The 22,755-nt window shown below is 31.6% G+C and overlaps 2 protein-coding genes across 2 annotated transcripts in view; one reads left to right on the plus strand and one right to left on the minus strand.

The window, feature by feature from the left end:
* LOC141458005 (uncharacterized) overlaps positions 1-14,118 on the minus strand; it is a 36,756-nt gene extending 22,638 nt beyond the window's left edge. The window contains exons 1-3 of the mRNA XM_074135478.1: positions 13,358-14,118; positions 13,167-13,267; positions 787-1,008 (exon numbers count right to left, since the gene is read on the minus strand). Of these exons, the coding sequence (XP_073991579.1) occupies positions 787-1,008; positions 13,167-13,241 (297 nt within the window). The 5' untranslated portion in view covers positions 13,242-13,267; positions 13,358-14,118. The remainder of the gene's footprint in view (positions 1-786; positions 1,009-13,166; positions 13,268-13,357) is intronic.
* A 369-nt stretch (positions 14,119-14,487) lies between these two features.
* On the plus strand, positions 14,488-22,342 carry LOC141458004 (erlin-1-like). Its single transcript, XM_074135476.1, has 8 exons — positions 14,488-14,856; positions 14,952-15,032; positions 15,948-16,056; positions 16,482-16,588; positions 18,830-18,981; positions 19,059-19,240; positions 19,356-19,498; positions 21,915-22,342. The coding sequence occupies exons 1-8, from the start codon at positions 14,749-14,751 to the stop codon at positions 22,032-22,034; spliced, it is 1,002 nt and encodes a 333-aa protein (XP_073991577.1). The 5' UTR covers positions 14,488-14,748; the 3' UTR covers positions 22,035-22,342.
* Positions 22,343-22,755: the final 413 nt, after the last annotated feature.

The raw sequence follows: 22,755 nt of genomic DNA on the forward strand, positions 1-22,755 counted from the left end.
CAAAACGAATATCAAATTCTAGAATGTGGTTAGATCCGGTGTGATTGGTCAACACTTGGTGATTAAATGTTGTCAGTTCAAATTCGCGCACTCCCCTTGTATAAAGTACAATTCCAACTTTACGATTCAAAAGCTTTGCAGTAAGAAAAAGAAGTAAAGTTTGCATAATTTTTGTTTTGCTAGTACAGTGTGTATGCTATCTTAGTAATCTTAGTATTCTTTTTTGGTTCTGAAGGCTGCGCCCAATGGGTTGAAATTCATCAAAGTGTAAATCTACGAGTTCCTGGGGAGGGGAATCGATCAACCGGAAGTACTACTTTTCGTGGCGGTTGTTTTAGTTTTCGCGATTTCCTTCGTAAATGTTACCAACGATTTTCTTTAATCTTCGAATAACTGTCAACATTCACATAGGCTATTTAAAGCCTTTCTAAGGACAATTGATGCTTCGAGAGTGGTTTCTTAAAAAAGGTGTACTCAAAGAACTCTGTCTGAAGTGACCTTTCAGTGTGGTTTATATTCATCTTTTCTTCGAGTTAAAAAAAGGGTCTATTTTTAAATGTTTGAACCAAATTTTTTGATATTCAGCTGCGATAAGAGAAAAAAATTATTGAAAATAATAATAATAATAAAGGAATAAACCTGATGTTGAAATCCAAAGAAGATTAAAGAAGACAAGGAACCTCAAGATAATTACGTAAGCGAGATTTAGAGTGGGAATAAAACGTTTAGTAATATTAAAATATCTCAAACTGAGAATAGAGAAAGGAATAACCAGAAAATAATTACATGTTTCCAGGTGACAGTTGAAGGCTGACAGGAGTCGCAGTAGGGAGCGACTTCACCGGGCGCGGTCGGCTCCGTCCTGGGAATGCTGTAGGAGAAGCAGGCTCCCACACACACGTTATTGTCCATCTCCAGCTGGCCGCAGCCTGGATGGCCGACCACCTGCTTGATTGGCGTCGTCTTGCACCATGAGTGTTTCTCTGGGTACAATACAATGTTGTGCACCTGAAATAGATGTTGCTCGTTAAGATTTGCACAGGATTCATCACTCTAGACTTTCAACTATAGTGACGTTCACGGTATAATATTTCATTTATTTAATTTGTCGAGAAAAGTGGCATACAATAAGTAACGCCCAGAAAGACAAATATTAATAATAGATAGATACTATAAAATTATAATGGAACTAATGCTATAAATACAATATATATATATATATATATATATATATAAAAGCAAAGTAGTTGAATCGATTTAAGGAAGTAATTGGCTTACAAGATTTATTAAAGAAAAAACTATATATAGTATATAGTTATATATGTATACACATTATACCAGTTGGAAGGTAACTTTGCGGGTTTCTAATAGTTTACTTTAACCCAACTAATTCTCGTTCAATTTAATGGTAGTAATCACTATTAAGCATCAGCACATTGTCGCCAACATAAAATAAAAAAACTTTGCTGTTAACATTGGGTTCCCAGATTACTCAGAATACACGACCAATATCCAATAAGAGAATTGGTGATGATTAGCTGGCGAGAAGTCCTGAGAGATGAGCCCCCAGACCTTCTTGATACTCATTTAATTATTGGATAGTCATTTGTTGAAACATATGGTTGTTTCAACGATCGAATGAATGACAAGATTGTATCCTTATTGTTCAATAAGGATCAACTAGGCTGTTGACCTAATTTCCGATATAGTTCTTTGATTTCTTTACAATATCTCTGTATAGACAGTTTTATTGGTTTGCAAAAATGTGGATAACAACAGATAAATCTGTGTTGTGGATAACAACAGATCTCGTGTTTTTAAAATGTGTTTTGGCCTGTAGGTAGTTTCTGAGGCTCATCCTCAATCCATCCACTTCCCAGAACGGATCCTATTTATCATATATTGTATACTTTCTATCTCAAATCACGATTTGATAAACAAAATGAATCGTGCTTGTTGCACCAAAGGCAGTGTGAACAACAAAAACGTAAAATTTAATTTTTCGTTGATCGTTCAAATCATGTTGCGAGTTTTTTTTTATCTTTTCAATACATTTAAAATCATTCACAACATCAGTCCAGTAGTTTCACGATTTTCCGAAGTGTCCAAGATGATTTAGCTTCCGAAATTTAATTCTTAAATCGTTATCTTAGACTACCATCGGGCGAATGGGTTTTATATTTGAGGTTATACATTGTCCAGCCTGAAATTTCTATTACTGGGGGTCCCGCAAAGAGCATCATTTTTTGGGGATGTCTCAGCAACGCTTTATCTTAGTTTGGGCGCAGAAAAATGAATCTAGGTTAAGTAATTTATTCTTATTATAAAAAAAAATATTGGCCATTAGGAAATCTACCGACATGGTATTAAAAAAAATATTACACTTTTTTTGAGTCAAAATCAGCAATATTTTTATTCCAACTTTATACATTAAAACTCAATCAAGTTAACTTAAAATTAAATAGTACAACAGGTAATAATGAACGTTTTTATTTTTATCTCATTTAAATTAAGGGATCTTAATGCAACATGTTTACGACGGAAAATGGACATTATTTAGATGTTCGAGGATTGAAATATTCAAGTGGCTTCTATGAAATTGTATTTAGACAAATAGAGGGCACGTAAGAGATTGTAATTAGAGGGTCTCAGGCTGATTTAATTGCAAACGGCTTTCGTTTACAGGCTAATACAGCCTTCCTTTGGCTGAGATTAACTCTTATTTTCCAATTGTTGTAGGATGGACCTACAGATATCAACAAAGCTCCAGTCAGACTAGATATTGCTTCATCTCCCATGATGAGGAAAACAGATATCAGTATCGTCGGCGTGGCAAGGCCATTTTAACATGTGCTGTATGAAAAAGATACAACTCATTAAATGAAACAGTAACAGTTCCAGCCAATAGTGGAACCTTAAGAAACACCAGCGGCAATAAGTGGAGAGGTGAGGTTGGTTTATTAAATAGCGTTCATTAATCTAAAAAAAAGAATTAAGAAGTATTTAACTTCCTCATATTTAACAGCGTAGAAAGAGTATTGCTATTGTGGTCAAATTTCTTTCATTAAGTGGAAACGAGATTGTTGTAGTGGTAAAGAGTTCTGACTGATAAGTGGAGATCCCTAGTTCACATCCATCTTGTAGCTAGCTACCATTTTCTTATTGGTAGAACTTTAATAGTTGAGTATGAGCTTTCGCCTGCCCTTCCACGACAGCTAAATTGGTGTTTGGAAGTTAAGAACAACCTGCTAAAATTTGATGATTAAAGTAAGTAAAGTAATTGCCTATTTTTTCAGACAGGGCTTAACGTCCAACTACCAATTAGGTGTCGTGCACGGAGGCGACTAGCAAATATACTTTACTATAAATTTCTCGTATTAACCCTTTGCACTCGAGCGGAGCCGATATGGCGCCCGACCGATTTCAAGTGTGAACTCGAGCGGCGCTACTGCAGCGCCCGAGTGATTTGAAGTCTTATCGAGCAACGCCGCTAAGGCACTATCTTTCGTGGACTAGGCTCGGCTGACATTGTAGCCAAATCTTAGCTCAGTTCAGTTAGTCTCAGCGTAGCATTCGCTTGAAACAGTCATATAGTAACTAAAAAGAGTTTGAGCCCTAAAATATAGAGAAAGATCAGATCAGCTCGAGTTCGGCCGAATGATGAAGTTACATTGATTTCCGGCGGATGATGCCGCGAAACGAACGAATCCAGTGGAGAAGAAAGTGATGCAGTAAGAGGTGTGAGACGACAATAGAATTATAGAGAGCGACAGTGAAGTTGAGAGTGATGTTGAAGGATGAAATGATGAGGAAATTTTATTATTTGTATACGCTTGTTTGTTTATAAATGTTTTTAAAGGTACGCATCTTGCGGATAGCTTTGTCATGTCCAAATGTTGATGCAAAATATTATGTATCCGTTCATTCGAAATGCCCACAGCAATAGCAATCTCACGCACCTTCACTCTTCTGTCATCCATCACCATATCATGGATTTTATCAATGATTTCTGGAGTAGTAACCACAACAGGGCGTCCAGAACGTTCAGCGTCACTTGCGCCCATATGGCCACTCCGAAAATTTGGAAACCACTTATAAACTGTTCTAATCGAAGGTGCAGAGTCACTATAATGTTTATCAAGCTTTTCTTTAGTCTCCTGAGGCGTTTTGCCTTTCATAAAGTAGTGTTTAATCAACACACGAAATTCTTTTTCGTCCATTTTTTGAAAATCACTCGACTTCCTCGATTCAAACGAATGCCAAACACAAAGAAATAGACCGATCTGGCTGAAACTTGGTGTGTGTTCTTCCAAGAGATGCTACTAACTAAACATAACCTCGATACGCGCTGTAGTGCTATCTCTCTGACTTTGCACGGACTTTTTAAACGACCCTCGTACATACAGGTCTCGCCTCTTAACCGCTCCGGCTACCGTGGCGCCTAATTTGATGATTAATTTTTATAATTATGATGTTACTAGTCTGAAATAGTGGTATTTAGAAAATGGTCCTCTGAAGAAAATTCTTTTTTACAACTGTAGGAACTGAAGTTAGGAGTTAGTCGTGTATGAATTTTTCCACACCTTATTATTACGGCGAAGCTAAAATCACATGTTTCAATCTCAATAAACAAATCTCCAGTATTCAGGATATTCAGGGCGGTATAACATCATTTTTCCAGAAAAGTAGAACGCTTGCAAGTTAAGATTTATTCCTAACAATTTCTATTTACGTTGTAATAACTTAAGTAATTATTAAACGATTTTAATGTTAAAATAATAAATTTGTAATTTTGTTTTTCAAATGAAGTACAGTAAAAAGCGAAGCAAAAAAAAAAAAGCAATATTATAATGAATGTAAGTTTGAAATAGATGGCCTATAAATCTGACAGAGAAAGTTTTATTAGTTGTACGAACTCACTACCGAGGGTTGGAGACCACGTTAAGAGCACTCTTATCGACACACATTCATGAGTTCTGCGAACTAACGATCACTTCTACTGCACTTCTACACCCGTGTTTACACTTGTAACTCTAACAGCAGAAGCTAACTTCTTTTTAAACATTCTCTTGTATTTAATTCTAGTATTTTTTGTTTGTAATTAGATATCCATCCTTGTGTTTAGTTTTACTCTTTGATTATTTGGGTTCAGTTTATTTCTTTTTTGAGTTTCTGTGTTTTTGAGTTTGATTTTCCTCTATAAATTTTGACTTTTTTCACACTCTCAGTTGGAGGGAACATTGCAGTTGTGAAAATATTCAAAATTTAATTTTTACAGAAATTTCTTGCTCCAAATTGAGAGCGAAATAGAATTATATGTCTACATTTTCGACGTGATGGTTCCAAAATTCACTGCCAGAAGAAGTGTTGCAAATAATAGATGTAACAAGGTTAATGCTAGTTTGATCTTATATTTTTTTTTTTCTTTTCTTTTTTTTAAGGAAAAAGATCAATAAACTGGGAATTTTTTCTCCAATCCTAATAATTCGTGGTATTGAAATATATTTTGAAATTTTTGAGTAAAATTTATAATTCTTATTGGTAAATAATTATTATGATCTTAGAAATTTCATTGATACGTTTTAATCTTTCTTAGTCAATGTATAGGTCAATTCAATCATTAAAAATGGAATTCCCAAATCACCAACATTTAAGTTTTTGAGTTGTAAATCTTCAAAGTTGATGTAAGCGCAATAAGATGGCTGGAACAATACCACGCTTTAAACAAATTGCAATCTTGACAGAATTTGTTACTTAAATAAATACTAAACATCGGCACTCGCATAGATTACGATATGACAGAGAAATTGCAGAACATTCGTACTATTTACAGAACAATAGTTTTCCATTTCATCAAAAATTCTGGTAAGAAGCACTAAGTTTAAAATCGCTCTATTAGAATCTTTTAAATCGTGAGTGTCTCTTTCCTATTTCAGCAAAACACTATAACTCCCAGTTAACTTACACCTCAGTTGTAAATAGCAACAACTGATAACAAGATCGTATTATTTTATTTTTTTTAGATACTAAAAATAATTCACGCAGAAACTGATATAACTAAAAGTGGCGCCAACTATTTAAAGGCCAAGTTTCTTATCAAATTAAAAAACAAAAACAAAAAATCTAAATTTATAGATTTTGTACATTAACAAATTAATTGTTTCCATCAAAAAAGCATAACAAACAAAAATAATTAAATTAATGCGTATTTTATTATTAGCTTTCGAAGATGAAGATAACTATAATTGGAATAATAAAAGAAATGATCCCGTGTTAATCATCACAGTTAAATTATGATATAGTTTTGTTAATTTAAATAAATCGCACTAGCCATAGTGACACCTACGAATGATGTAACAAATCATTTTGCTTCTATCATACCACGATTTGACTTTATGACATATTTTTTTTTTTTTTTTTTTTTTTTTTACCCATTTGTATATAAAATAGTTCGCATTTCATTTGCAATAATTATCATCACGATATCATATAAACATTTTACATACACTAACAGAATACGACCTTCAGAATCCCGTTAATTTTATAAAACCCAAGAAATTCATTTATTTAAAACATGTTTTTTTGTTTGTCTTTTTTTTTTTGTTATTATCGAATATTTATTATGATAAAAATGATATATTTATTTTCTAATTTATAAATTAGTAAGATCTCGTACAAGTTTATGAAATTCGAGTTACCAACTATCTCCTTGGTCCATCAAGGGCCACTGGAAGCACATACTTTACAATTTTTTGTTCTAACAGATAAAAAGTAGATACCCTAGGTATGAAATTGGGGATCTCGTAACTACTACCTATATTTCATTATAGTGTATTTCTATTGAAGCTATCATTAAATTAATATCCAGATTTTGAAGAGTTTTTTAATTTTAATTAGAAATTAAATATATTAGGTATAGAGTTAGTTCTTGGTAAAGAGTGAGTTGTATCTTCACAGCCGATTTTCCTACTGAATGGAAATTAAGTTAGGCTTCTATACTTCAGCACGGTTTGACTATTCCCAAGCAAAATAACTTCTAGGCATATCGTTGTGATGTGTCTAGTTACAACGTATCCAATGAAACTTTTAGAGGTCCATTTTTGTCTGAGAAACGTTTTTGAGTACATTTTATAGTTAGAAGCAATTTTCTTTGCACTATATGCAATATTGAAGGTAAAAAGAATTTATTCCATTTTTTGGCAAACTACTCCTCTTTAGGAGAGCTTAGACTAAAGTATTATTACAATGAAACTCTGTCTGGTAAAGTATTGTTGGAATATATCAATGGCATTATTATTAAAATACTGTAACGGGCAGCACTCACCTCAAGCGAAAAACTAATTTAATTATTATTTTGTATTAATTTTTATTTTATTATTATTTTTTATGTTTGTTTTTGATTCTGTTTATATAATGAGTTTTTTTTAATTTAAAATAGTAAGACTCCTCTGACGCTCTTTGACCCTGTTGCCAGTCTTTATAGTTTATCTTTCTTTGTAAAAAGTTGTAGTTTCAGTTTGTATATAAAATAAAGATAATAATAATAATAGAAGCAAAACTTTGTTCGATTGCGCGGGGTCTAATGAAGCGCGAGGCCGAGACAGCATTTAGTTTCTTAAGTCGCAGTATGTCTATTAAATGAAGATTTAAAGTTGACTGGGAGTGCGTTATATTTGGTTGTGGACAGCTTAAGTCCAGAGATTTGTTACTTGATTTAAGTGCTACCCCAAAGATGCGATAAGTTTCAGGCAGCCGGTAGTACCATTCTATCTATAGAATTTTCCCATTGTATGAGATTTTCTTTAAATTTTGTTTTCTGTTGCAGCACATGTATTGCCAGCGATTCTGCCTTGTCATTGAAGACCCAAATTCCACAGAGTATATTTCCGATAGTCCAGGAAATAACTTTTCAACAGCTAAAATTCGTGACAGTGAAGAGTTCATGTTTATTGTTGAAGTGTCAAGTAAATTTAGATTCGAAAATTGAGGTAAAAGAGAGTCTCGTGAGTTTAAATTTTAGAAAAATAAAAAAAATACTTAATATATTAGATAGGACAATATCAGAGACGGACCCACGAGTCCTAATGTAATATTTATCGTACACTGAACATCTCTTTCTGAACTCTCAGAAAGGAACTATTATCACTTATTGAAGGGCCTTCATAAATAATGTAATTATTTTGGAAATTCAAATGAATCAGTCACTCGGACTGATCTCAGTCGATATTTTACTGTTTTGTCAGCAGAATTACTATGTTCAAACAGTTTATCGTTATTATGTATTCTGCAATTAGGACAACTATTATACTTTCCATTCATTTAAATTCCCAACTAATTATATAAAAATTATATATCTGTGTTATATAATTAATTAATAAATCGATGGCTTTAATTTTAGTGAATTAATTTTACGTGTAGGTAACGGTATATTATCAAAAACTGGTTTGTCTTTAAGTTTTTCCAAGCAGCCAAGTAAGAAAAGTAATATTCCTCCTAATTAAAACCTAAAAATTATCATCTGATATAATTCATTTTTGATTAGGGAACTGAATTAATAGAAGAATTTAATTTAAACAATTTATTCATCAGCTTAAACCTTTGTTGGTACTATTTTCATCTAGGTTCTTTTTAAAAGATCTTTCTTCATTAAAGCAACCTTTAAAAGTCCCAAAATGTCTTTTATTTCTTAATTCATTCTACATAAGGTTGAAGTTTTGCCTGTTAGCTGTTCATTCACATAACCTAGGCAGACAATGTATGAATAATTAGTTTTATAAACTTTTAAATGAACTATACAAATTTTTCCATAAATAAATCACAAGTGCATAGTTTTAACTTTAACCAAGATATGAATAGATGCATAAATCTGAAAAAAATAATTGGGCTATAGTTCATGGGGAAAACAGAGTAAAACGCCATTATGCGAGATATTTTCAATCTGTTTTGAAGTTATGGTTTTCCGTAATTTTTTGAAAAAAATCTGATCTTACTTCGTACTCTCACACTTAGTGAGAGATTCTAGTCTATCTATTTCAAATTTTCAATTACGACATTAAATTTTCTATAAAATAAATCTTTTCCTCATTAAAATAAACTTCAATAAGTGTTTGATAAAGCAACCGTTATATGAAATATGTAATTTTGTTTTTAAATAACTTTTCTTTTTTTGTCTTTACAAGAAAACCTTGAGATTGTCAAAGCATTTACTAACATATAAGCTATACGGTATTTAGAAAAGTGTTTTTCCTTCGGTGGAAAAGTGACTTTGGAAGCAATAAAAACGCTGTTTATGCGCGCGTAAATTCTGGAGGGAAATAGATGGTGAAATTTTCAAACATTGATGATGTGGGATTATTAGTCACTATTGACTCTAAGCCCATCATCACTCTTGACGATCCATGTAGCCTAATCCATCATCAGCGTTGGTTTTAATTTACATTTAAATTTATTTACATCAACCAACATCTAAATGCCATAATAATTGAAGTCATCTAACCAGAAAAATCTATTGAATAATGAAATATGTTAATATTGTAAAAACATTACAATTCGTCTGTGAGTTATAACCAATGGAATCAGGAATTTCTCGTTAGATAAAATTTTGACACAATCGAGATTGTCATTTAGAACCTTGAAAACGAAACACAGATAAATACTTCAAGGGAACCCAAATTGAGCCTCGTCAGAATTCAGAACAATGGACGGCCAAAAAAAGTCTGGATCTTTTGGAATTTTACGAATTTTGCGCCATTAGTTTAGAAAGAAAATGACAGCTTATATTAATCATTAATAAGACAGAATAATATGTGCTAAATACAATATTTGCATGATAGACAATTTTTCTGTCTATTGTTTCTTGTAGAGTTTTTCAAAAATTATTGATTTAATATTAATTATTTTTTCTCTAAATTGATGTTCTACTTACAATAGAACTTTATAAAAATGAGTATTTTAATGTTAAAAAAAAAAACAAATGGAACTGGTCAGGTAATCGTGGTTCCCCCTTCCTGCAACTTAGACTTTGATAATATCAGTTTCGAAGAATTTCTTTTAGCAATGGCTGTTATTAATTATATAAATCATAAAGATTTACTTAAGGATTTTTCTTTTTATTTCTTAATATAATTTTAATCCACTGCAACCAATCATGTCAAGATGTTTATCTTTTATTTAGATCATAATTGGCGGAAACTCTGCACTATTATTGATATCTATCCGTCTCTGATAATAAATTAGTGTTATATTTAGTTTTAATAAAGAGTAGAATGCCCAAAAATATGGTTAGTCCATTCATGTCGACTTTCAATTGTGTACTAAGGCTGTGCCATCATAATTGATTATTGCATGTCTCTGTACTTATTTTTTTGTTTAATTTTTATAAAGTTTTGACCTGATTAATTATTGAATAATTAGTAGCGAAAATGTTGTTCGACTGAAGAGCCGATATAGCAATTATCTCACACATCCTATTTCATTTATGAAAGAAATATTTAAATATAGGTCCCCAAAATGGACCCGGGGAGCGATAAAACTACTTAGGGGCGGTGGTTGTCGCAGGTTCAATTAGGGATAGTAAAAAAATTTGAAAAACTTGAAACTGAGATACTAAAAAAACGGTGAAATCTTTTGAAGCTAAAAATCTTAGCGAACGCCTTGACAAGTCATTAAAGAGATCAACCATATCAATAGCATTTCCGCTAAATAACACTGCTTCAAGCGCTTTGGTTGAAGTGCCCGTTTGATTTGATTTGATACACTTTTCGATTAGTGGCTTAAGTTCTTAAAAAACAAAGACGCTGGTTAAAACGAGCTAATTTTGTGTACTAAAAAAAATCGTACACTTTATTTAATAGTTTAACATTTTAAACAAGGTGGATAAATTTTATAAAACCAAATTAAAATTTTGTTCCCGCTTTGGTGTCGAAACTTCTGTATAAACAAAATTCAGGACGCTAGTTTCCATATTTATTGCTGCAAAAGTGTTTATCTGATCTCTGTCCTGAATTAAACACTAGTATAGAAGTTATTAAAAGAGTTTTCTTCTTGTATTTATTAAATATAGCATTGATTTTGGGCAGTCACTATTCAATTACCCACAAAAAATAAGTAGATTACCTTTTTATGGAAAACATGAAGTAATGCCCATTTTTTCATGCGAGTTTACGTCCAGTTAAGGGTAATCTAAAATACGTTACTTAAATTTTTATATTGACATATTAAATACAATCCATGTTATCGAAGTAGACCCGTTATCGAACCCCTGAAGTCTTAGTTTATATGTCTTAGCTTGGCGGATGAGATTTACTAAAATATAGGAACTTTCACCTGTCTTGAAATTAATACTTTGAAGGAGGAGGTTTAGCAAAAAAATTGGGGAATCCAATTTTTGAAATCATTAAGCTTTAAAGTAATAGCGGCTATTAATTATAATTATATAATAATATAATGTAAAGGGCATGTGTGATTCGTAAGGCAGCGAATCTATGCATTGAATGTGATTGTAATGCTCCTTCCCGTATTGATTTGCGTTTCTTCACCGAATGTAGTTGAAGATGAAGTTAAAAGATGAAAAGGCATTTGTAGGTGACCTAGAGTTTGCCTTTGGTCTATAGATACAATAAACACACCACACACTTCAACTCTACAAGAACTCATATATTGTGTAAATGTTGGAAGTGCTATCAGTATAAGTGATTTCATTTTGTTACGCAGAGCACGCATAAATTAGCAGAATTGCAGTAGTACGTGATTCTGCATTTCCTACCAGTTTAATTCTCGAATATTCTTTTCTGTGAAACCAATTTAAGTTACTACAAAAGAACTAGAAAATATGTTACCTATTTTGTGAATCATTTTTTTTTTTTTCTTTTACTTCTATTTTTAAAACGCGTCAACATCTGAGGTCATTGGCGCCCGGGAGCTTTCTTCAGCGGGCTGCCGATAAATAAATAAATTGATAAATTTTGTTTTAAGAGAAAAATATAGTGTAGGTTGATTATTTCTTTCATTTTTTGTCTTCTATTACGTTTTGATTGGTACATGGAAGTTTAATTAGAATGACTATAAAGCTCATATATCGGACCCCATTGAGAGTATTTGGTGAAAAGAAGAAAGAACACTAGAGAGATTAAGTAATAAAATTATAGCCTAAGTATTCCTCACCTCTGCTACAATTAGAGACCAAAAACAAAGGGTAACCCTACTCTGTTCATAAAACACGTCATATTAATCGGTGCCTCATATCTTTACTAAATTTTTTAGTCTTAAGGTATGACTTTAAAAGGTTTAAGTTCGGAAAACTATTTTTACACGTAAATTCATTCACAATTAATTGTTTCATTAAAAACAAATTACACGAAAACACAGCCTGGGTTAATTCTTAGCTTTATTAGCTCTTAAATCTAAGCTTTAGGATTCGGTTTCCTGGCTTGACCTGAGTTTTAAGACAATCCATTAACGCCTATTAGTTTGCATTTAGATGACTCCCATAGTCTGTAGTTCGAACTGCTTCAAAATGTGTATTTGATAAGTGTACGAACTTCTGCTCTGAGAATAGCACAAAAAATGATCTCTAGAATGACGAAAGAGGCCAGAAGAGGTTGCTTTGCTTTGGAAATCCTTTTGTAATTGAGTCAATTAAAGGAGGCGAAGTCTTTTCCTTCTGTAAGCACCGTTTGCTTGGATTAGAATTGGGTTTCTATCAGTGTGAAACAAATGATCTGCACACAGATTTTCTCACGAAGTATTTTAGATAATGTGGGCACTTGCAAAGTTGGGTGTAGTTCCTGTAGATTTCTAACAGCTGTCGAGAATTTGTTCTATGTGGGAACCTCGAAGATGTGCTGAAGTTTAGGCGATCTTACTTAACACAGGTAAAATTATTAACTTTTTGCGAGAGTACGAAAAACAGATTTCTAACGAACCTAGACAATTTTATTTTATTTTCGAATAAAAGTAATAAACATATTAAAAACATGCGATATTATTCAGGTGCGAAAAGGTCCAACAGTTTTAACAATGAACGTAGCCGTTTACACGATTTGTAAACAATGGAATATTAAAATTGATTTCACTTTTTAATTTTGTTTTTTATATATTTAAATTTATGGTATACCTAGTTATGTAACATATTTAGAAATTTAAGGGGGAAAAAATATATTACCAACCTTATGTTCTCTGTGTGCAAATATATGCGTTGCAAACATTTGCAAAAAAATTGCAAATAATATAGTTCCAGCCATTTTTTTAAAATTTTATTTTGATATTTCTGAAACAAAACAATTTTTGATGTTTAAACTAATTCAAAATTCATTCAGAAAATAATAAATAAACTAAAATATTTTCAGTTTTTACTTACTTTTAGTTGGCCACACTGTTTTCTTTTCGGCCAAAACTGGGTCTTTCTCTTCCACTTATTTATTTCGTGGTATTAAGTTGTAATTTGATAAGATTTTTTTTCTTCTTTTTTTATGGGAACCCAAGATTTTTTTTTTAATGTTTCGGTATCTTCTTTTATATTTGTTAAATAAATATATCTTTTGGCGCCACTTTGTCCTGGTTAGAATTTAAAAGTAGTTCACCTTGTTGGTAATACAACTTTTTAAAAATTATTTAGATTTTGTTTTTTTTAGTGTCACCTTATTCTTCTGTTTGATTCCATTACAATGAGTTTTGATTATTTTTCAACTATCGATTGTATCAAAATTGACTGATGGAAAATTGTAAAATTATTAATTTTTTCTACATTTTAAAGATTAATTGTTATATAAAAACTTCTTTAAAAAAATTTAAAAAAAATTGCGTAACTCTTCAGGGATTGACTGTCTTACAGTTTACAAGAAAGAAGAACAGGTGTTTCACTGACGTCAGAAGAAAGCAGATGGTAATAGATCTTTTCTAAAATATAGTTAAATATCAAAATATTTTTTTTCGGCCCCCCCACTAAAAAAAAGTTGTAAATGTATCTATAATTTTGGTAGAATACGAATTTAGGTTACTGGTGACAGAGAAGGGAATTTACCTCGAAAGTCTGTATAATGTGATAGATACGAACCGCACACACTTAATACCGCTGCGACTAGTCGACTGGACTGGCCTGCTAAAGAAATAGGAAACGCAAAGCAGAGGAGTGGGAAAGGACTGGTTCAGGGCTCCCCTGCCACTTCTGTTTTTGCCGCTGGCTATAGAGTTTTTTTTACAAGACATTATATCCAATTATATTTTGCATACATATTAATAACTACATGTGAACTCCTCCTTTTTTACTTAATCTGAAAGAAAGAAAACAACAAAATCCATTGGAAGGAAAAAAATTAACTCTACGTCATCCATGCATCAACATTTATTAAATTCCTGTCAGAAATTGTTAAAAAAAAACCAAATTAAATAAATACACCAAACCAAAAATCAAAATTAAATAAATCCAGGTGATAGAAATTGCGCGGTGACATCCATTGCCCTCTAGGTGTGGCTTCCATAACTTCTCAATGAAACCTTAAACTGTGCAGTAGGTTATAATAGTTCGGTGTGGGTGCATGCGTGCTGATAGTTGTCTAGCTAGTTAGTGTTGATTGTTAATATTATTTTGTTAAGCAAAAAACGTGTTCAAACTGCCTGCTATGTCCTGTTTCAGTGTATATACGATAATTTCGATGCAATTATTCTTAATGAAATGAATATCCATGAAATTAATTTGGCTTAAATTTTTTAAGATATAAGCTTCCATTTTTATTTCTATGAAATATCAGAATGGTTGAAGTTAGTCTTGTAGGAATTATTTTTTTTGTAGTTGTGGCTATTTTAATGAATTTTTCTATTCATAAAGTTGAAGAAGGACATGTTGCCGTCTATTATAGGGTGAGTCTTGAATAATTAAAAAAAATCAATTTCATTTGTTTAGTGAATACAGCAAGTTGTATTTTGGTTAAAAAAAATATATATTTGTGATTTAGGGTGGTGCTTTATTATCACAAACTAGTAATCCTGGTTTTCATATGATGGTACCATTAATCACCTCTTTTAGAACAGTACAGGTAATTCAATTTACACCAATGACAGTACGTATTAATAATTTAGTGAACAGTTCAAGTGCCTTGATTTATTCATCATTTCAATTGGTTATTTTACAATGATGATGTAAGAAAGTAAAGGTTTTAACTCATTGTACAGATATAAGTTTATTTTATTTACTTTGAGTTTATTATCTTTCAAAAATGTGGAAACAGAAAGCTAATTTCGGCTAATGGCTTTTCTATTGAAATAACTGGCAAGTTTTATTTAAATTGATGATACTTTTTAAACGAGATACATTTTAATTAATTTTTCTGTTTAAATTATGAACTTGCATTAGTAATGCGTGTTATTAACATGATTAGACATATTTAGTTTTGGTTTTTCTAAAAATTATTTAGGTTACCAGATTTATAGCAGTTACTGGGCAATAGTTGTATTGGAATTATAAAAAGTTTTCTTTTTCTTTTTTACCGGTTTCGGATTTCATCCAAGATCGGAGTTCGGTTCATCATAAATGTATATAAAAAGAAATTTCGTTTTTAAATTTTATTTAAAAAAATCTATTCTTTTCTTAAATGTAAAAGTTTCAAATTAATAATTTTGCCTGGCTAATATAAAAATCTATTTTCCATGGGCGAATGATTGTCCATTGATAATGAGGCTTCCTTGATTGAAGCTGATTTGTGGAGATTCGACGAAACCATTGATGGTTTTTCGTATTCAAAAGTAGGGTCATTAAACGACAAATGCTTTCCAGATAAAACTAGGTTTCCTTTAAAAACAGAATTGAAGGGTGTCTAGTATCATATGTTTTTAGAAATGCTTTATTTCAAGAAGCGCTAGCTGTTCACTGGGTTTAAATTAGAAGGCATAAATAGTTTTAATTAATTTAAGAAAAGAATTTCCAATATTAATACATTTTAAAATATTTTCAGGTAACCCTGCAGACTGATGAAGTGAAAAATGTTCCTTGTGGTACAAGCGGTGGTGTTATGATTTACTTCGATAGAATTGAAGTTGTCAACCATCTTCATCCTAATAGTGGTGAGTTTATTTTTGTTTATGAATCCGCGTTTCATTTATTAAAAATATCTTAAAAATAGATTTTATTTTAATATAGTTGTAAATACTACTGTATTAAGAGTTTTTGAAATTATTTTTCATTATCAGTGCTTTTGATGCTCACGTTTTTGTTTTTGGCTGTGGAAATAGTGAAAAATTTTGAGTTTAGATAAAACTTAAAAGAAATAATCATTTATATATGTGAGAGTTGTGAAGTGAGTCTAATTCGCATGCTTCACTTAAGATTTTTTTATAACCTGTTATTAATAAATTACCTAAGAATTCTTAGCATTGATGTCAAATTTAGTTTAAAATAACAAATATTTGTATCTATTATTAATAATTACGTATGAAATTACCTCCAAATATCTTTTATATCTAATTATGAGTGAATAATTCTGTTTTAGTATTTGATATAGTGAAAAATTATACAGCCGACTACGACAAGACGTTAATATTTAACAAAGTACACCATGAATTGAATCAGTTCTGCAGTGTCCACAATTTACATGAGGTAAAAGATTGTTTTTTTAAAAGTTACTCTGTTAGAAGGTAAAATTAATTATTTTTCGCTTTTATCTATTTCGTAGGCAAAAGGGTTTTTTAAGGCAGATAGCATCCGACTTGGTGAATGGCTTTATGTTGATTCGGTCTGATTAAACGTCATTTACCTAGTTAAATATTAATTTGAAAGTAAAGTTTTTTGGATTTTTTTTGACATGTGTAACTTAAAAAACTTTTTTCTGTATAAAATATTTACTCTTCATAGTTAGAAGTTGGTTTGTTAGACCAATAATCTGAGTAATACTCTTCTGACCTTTTTTAAACTTTCTTACTGGTAGAACGTTCATCAATGAAGACCAGGCAAATACGGTATTCTTTGAATTCCTAAAAATCTGAGGACGTAATTATTAATTACCATGATGGGCTAGTCTAATCGACTTGTTTCTAGTTGAAACAGAAGTGCTGATGCTAAAAGGTGTTTATTTCCATTAAATTGAACGAATATTAGTAAGTTACTTTGCAAGTGCATCCTTTGGATTTGGATTGATCAGTGCCTGTTGATAGATGATCCTTGTCGAAGAAATGGTGTTTACAGGGTGAACCAGTAAGTATTGTCCATAGGCCTACTGTGTGAAGTACATCTAAAGTGGAGTTCAATGACGTATTGGCCAACTTCATATTTTCCTCTGTTCTTGAGTGACGTCACTTTGAAGTTTTTTTCTAAAATCATTACTTTTTTCAATAAAAATGTTATTACTCAGAAAGTTTTAGTCGGAATTCGATTCTGTTGACACGGTTAGAAAGACAGATAAATTTCCTAAAAATTGACATCATTTCGAAGCATAAGTCATTCTCCAAACAGCCTCAATCTCTCTCCGAATCCTGGAAAAATAAAAGTAATCGAAATTTTTAAGAAAACTCATTCGGCTCTTATGTGATCATTATCAGACCTAGGTGCTGGCACTTTTTATAAAAGTTTCCTTGTTTAATGGGCTTTCAAACGGTATATAACTTTCCAGGATTCTTTTTATCTTCGTATGAGAAATTACGTTTGTTTTACCAGAAAACGTGTTCACGAGCACTCAACAGTGATATGGTACAATAAAAAATTTTGAAACCAAGTCTAACAGATAAGGGAAGTTTATTTGTAACGCACCTAGTTGTATTGGTTAATACCTAATTCAGATTATAAAGATTATCTGTTAGTGGGTTCAAAGGATTGTTAAGGCTTATTCATATTTTTTTCTTTTTCAACAGGGTAGTTGTGTGTGAAATTGTAATTTGGAGTAAATACAAGCTATATGAAATTTTTTTTATAAAAATAGTACTTGTTTAAAATATTTCCTAACATTTTCTCAAATATTTCAGAGTTTAATTTTTTTTTTTTAGTGCAATTTGTAACCTTTGACTTCCTTATTTAAAGACAGCCTACTTTAAAATTGACTATTGGTCCATCTAAAAGAGTTTTCAATGAATTAAACAGCTTGATAACTAACACTCTTGAGTGCTCGTGAACATGTTTTCTTGTAAAACAAACGTAATTTCTCATACGAAGATAAAAGGAATCCTGGGAAATGATCTACCGTTTGAAAGCCCATTAAACAAGGAAACTTTTATAAAAAAGTGCCAGCACCTAGGTCGGATAATGATCAAATAAGAGCCGAATGAGTTTTTTTAAAAATTTCGATAACTTTTATTTTTCCAGCAATCGGAGGAAGATTGAGGCTGATTGGAGAATAACTTATTCTTCGAAATGGTATCAATTTTCAGGAAATTTATCTGTCTTTCTAACCGTGTCCCCAGAATCGAATTCGGACTAAAACTTTTTGAGTAATAACATTTTTATTGAAAAAAAGTAATGATTTTAGAAAAAAAACTTTAAAGTGACGTCACTCAAGAACAGAGGAAAATATGAAGTTGGCCAATACTCATTGAACTCCACTTTAGATGTACTACACACAGTAGGCCTATGGACAATACTTACTGGTTCACCCTGTATAATCGTACATGTGTTTCTACAAAATTATGAGTAGCTCTTCGACGGTAGTATCCATTTAAGTGTTCACCTTTTTTAATACTGACGTGATTCCGCTTTTCATATCTTCAGACTATTTTGCATACAGCATGACAGATGTTTAGAGGTTGTAGCATAGGTTTTTGGAATTAACTTAAAAAATTTATATTCTACATGAACAATCTTAAACATAAAATATTCCAAACAGAGATTTAACTATGTATTTTTATTTTGCAGGTGTACATTGATCTGTTTGATCAAATAGATGAAAATTTAAAAAATGCACTTCAAAGAGATCTCAATGAAATGGCCCCCGGACTAAAGATACAAGCTGTAAGGGTGACCAAACCAAAAATACCAGAAACAATTAGAAAGAATTATGAACTAATGTAAGTATTGTTAGCATTTCTTTTTTATGATGAATGATTATTTATTTGACATTGACAAAATTGTAGTTACATTTTAGGGAAAATGAAAAGACAAAATTATTGATAGCTCATGAACACCAAAAAGTTGTTGAGAAAGATGCGGAAACTGAACGGAAAAAAGCATTAATTGAAGCTGAAAAAGTGGCTCAAGTTTCAAGAATACAGTACGATCAAAAGATTATGGAAAAAGAATCGTTACAGAGAATGTCTGAAATCGAAGGTTTGTAACGTTGAAGGAGTATCTATTATTTAAACCATTACAACCAAATGTTTGTTGGTTTTTTAGTAAAAGAATGATTTCTTTATTTTATTAATTGAACAAATTTTATTTTTAGATTTGATTCATTTGGCTAGTCAAAAGAGTCATACTGATGCTGAATTCTATCAAATTCAACGGCAAGCTGAAGCTAATAGATTGCTTTTAACGCCTGAGTATCTGGAGATGAAGAGGACTGAAGCAATTGCTAATAATGCCAAGGTGAGTCATTTTCTTTCTTAATTTCTCCTGCATCTTTGTTCCCTTCAATATCAAGTTTTCCCTCAACAAATTAAAGTAAACACAATGTTTTTATTTTCTTAGTACAATGGAATTAGGATAGCACAGTTTTTAAGTATGTTAACTGTTCAAAACTTATTTCTACGAGTGAAGTAATTGAATGTCCACTGAGAAAATTGTTGCATGCGAAACGTAAGCCCAGTGAAAATGGTTTTCAATTACTTATTTGATTTTTTTCATTATGCCATCGCCAGTTTCATTCGGCGTCTTAAACCTATATAATTCCACAACAATTAGCGATTGCTTGTCTTGGTAGTGATATATCTGTCACACCCGAAAATCACCGTAGGTGTTATTCATTACGATTATTGAGTATTCTTTTCTTAATTATTTATTTCTTTGATACCGAACTTGTTGAAGTGATTGGCTACCTTACATTACAGCTCTCTTTAAATCAATAATAAGTTAAAGCAATAATTTAGTTTTTTTGCCATAAATTAAAGATGATACACATTAATTACACAAGAGATAGGAATATCTCGTTATTGTAACATATGATTCACACACAAAAAAAAAATCAGGGCAAAATATATGTTTCTCTCCATTTCCCTCAAACATAATTTAAAATATTATCATTATTTTTTAAAAATGAAGGATTTACTAAATTTAATTATTTCATTTTATCCTTGGCTGTGTATTAGTAGCAGATTTTTGTATTCCATACGCAAACAGCCATTTGTTTTCATTGCCCCCACATTCATAAATAAATAAACCATCAGTTTCCGCTTGCTGCACTAAAAATGCAAATCTCTTTGGGCCAACTTTTCCTATGGCTCATTTAATTTCCACTCCTGTACTCACGATCAAGCTAAGACACTCCTTTCCTTTTCATGCAGTAACAAACACTATGTAAGAGGTGAGTAAAAATAGATTTTATTTCCTCTCAAAAAGTTTAACGTCTTTTTAATTATTAGAAACCTTTCTAATAGAAAAAATACTGTAAAAATGTAAGAAAAATAAGATTAAAGTTTGGCATGGAATAAGCTGCCTGCAAATAACTCATGATTCTGTCTCTAAAGACGTTCTGCTTGAAAATTGTGCTTCAGTTGATGGTCTTCTGAAAAGATATAATTGCTAAATGAAAATGTTTAAAACCAATTTTTAATACGTAAATCTGGAGAAACCATGCCCAGATAATATTAAGAAATACAAGTCATCAACTCAATTTGATTCAACAAGGTGAGATTAACTTTTCTAGAAAGCTGGACCATAGTTTACCCTGAGCTTGATCTTAATGACTCCCTTTTAGTGATGTAGTTGACTGTGATTTAATAAAGTGTTTTGTTGAAATATAAAAGTGGGTTCACACCATATGCTCAGCGATGTACTTGAACCGCTTCGATTATAACAAAGCTTGCACAGAGCAAAGCGTGCTGCTCGCTTGGAGAGAGCATTGGCGACAATGGATGTTGCCGAGAAATAAACCTTAAACCCATATCTGAAACTGAAGCAGCACAGTACAAAAACAACGACAAAATTGGGCCAACATTTTTATTTGTAATACCGACAAGTGTATATAATTATAAATGAGGGAAAGGCAAAAGAAAAAGTTCTGAAAAGACAATAATATATTTCTTTAACACCCTTACACCTTTCTGTGTTACACACAAAATATAACTGAAGAAAAAACGGCTTAGGTGATAACGACAAAAAAGTATCTCTTCGCAGTTGCCATCCAAATAAATTTTTATATCAAATTAATGTATACAGAGGGTGCCTCCACAGATTACTATTCTACATATATGCATACAAAGGTATTCAAATTTGAACAACTTGCTGCCATAATTCCTTGCAATCCATACCTCTGCAAGATCCCTTTTTTTTTTTTTTTCAGCAGAACAGAGTGTTCGGATGTTATATTAAGACAACAGGATCGCTCTTATATGGTATCAGTCCTTCCTTCACAGACCAGTTTGTTGTCGAGGAGTTCACAATGGCCGAAGCACAATCGTGTATTCTTTCATTAAAAATATTTATATCATCGCTCCGTCTAGCAGTTGTCACTTTACCCAGTAACTTCTAGGTATTTTCAACCAATAAACCTTAAAACTTCACCTCAACCTTAAAAGCGGCCTGCGAGACCACCAAGAGCGGCAAGTAAAGAGAAGTAAGAGAATGAAAGAGCTTAAGCGATTGCTTTAACTGGTAATTGATCACAATAGTGATGTCATTACCAAATAATGTTAATCCCATAGATCATCATTCTTGTAACAACCTTGAGGAAGCTATAAGAAAACTACAGTGTCTCATTTAGAATTAAAAGGATATTTTCTTCCCCCTAAACCCATTAATTTTGAACCATATCAATTTTTTTCTTCACATTTTCTCACTTTTCCAGGTATATTATGGTCCAAACATACCAAATTTCTTCTGGGCCGAACCAAACAATAATCCATCATCTTCGCCATCTGCTGGTGTGGCGGCAACTAAATCCACAAAGACGACGGGCAAAGAATGAGTTTGGACAATTGGCTCTGTGTCCTTTATCAGGCCGTCCTTTATCTATTATTTGCACAATTATTTTGTACAAATATTCATCACTACATTTGGTTTTTGTGTTTTGTTCAGTTTAATTTTGACAAAGTTTGAATTAGAATTTTGATAATTTAAAGGTAATATAAATAATTAATTGATAATTGAATGAAGAGGATAGGTAAATATATAAAAAAAAATGTGTTCTTTTAATCGAGAGGGTGCCCCTAATATAAGCAATTTTTGATTATTATTTGTTTTTGGTTAAAATTAAAGATATTTATTATGGTTAAAGTTTTTCTATGTTCACTTTTTAAAATTAGCACGTTTCAACTTATTACGCTTTTCTTCTTTTAATCATCAATGTTAAAATGTGGCATGTGGCTGGTTTTTTCCCCCTATCTTCTGGAGAAGTGGACTTCTCTGAATTTCCAGTATATTGTTCTTCAATAATAAATAATAATAATGACTGAAAATTATTGCTACCACAATATATATGTCCAGATAAAAATTCTAAAAAAAGTTAGACATTCTTTAATTTGTGTAAATATCTTTGTAAAAAAAAGTCTGTCAATTGAGATAGAAATTGTTCTTATTTATAAGTAATGCTTTGCTTGAAATTAATTCACAAACATAACAAAACATCGTCTCTGGCTACAGTGCCATTGGGGAGCAGTACCGGCCTAGCGTTCTCGTAAGTGTTTTGT

Source organism: Rhodnius prolixus, unplaced genomic scaffold (genome assembly GCF_049639745.1).
Source record: "Rhodnius prolixus isolate KJV_2025 unplaced genomic scaffold, Rpr scaffold_5, whole genome shotgun sequence".
In the NCBI taxonomy this organism is placed as follows: domain Eukaryota; kingdom Metazoa; phylum Arthropoda; class Insecta; order Hemiptera; family Reduviidae; genus Rhodnius; species Rhodnius prolixus.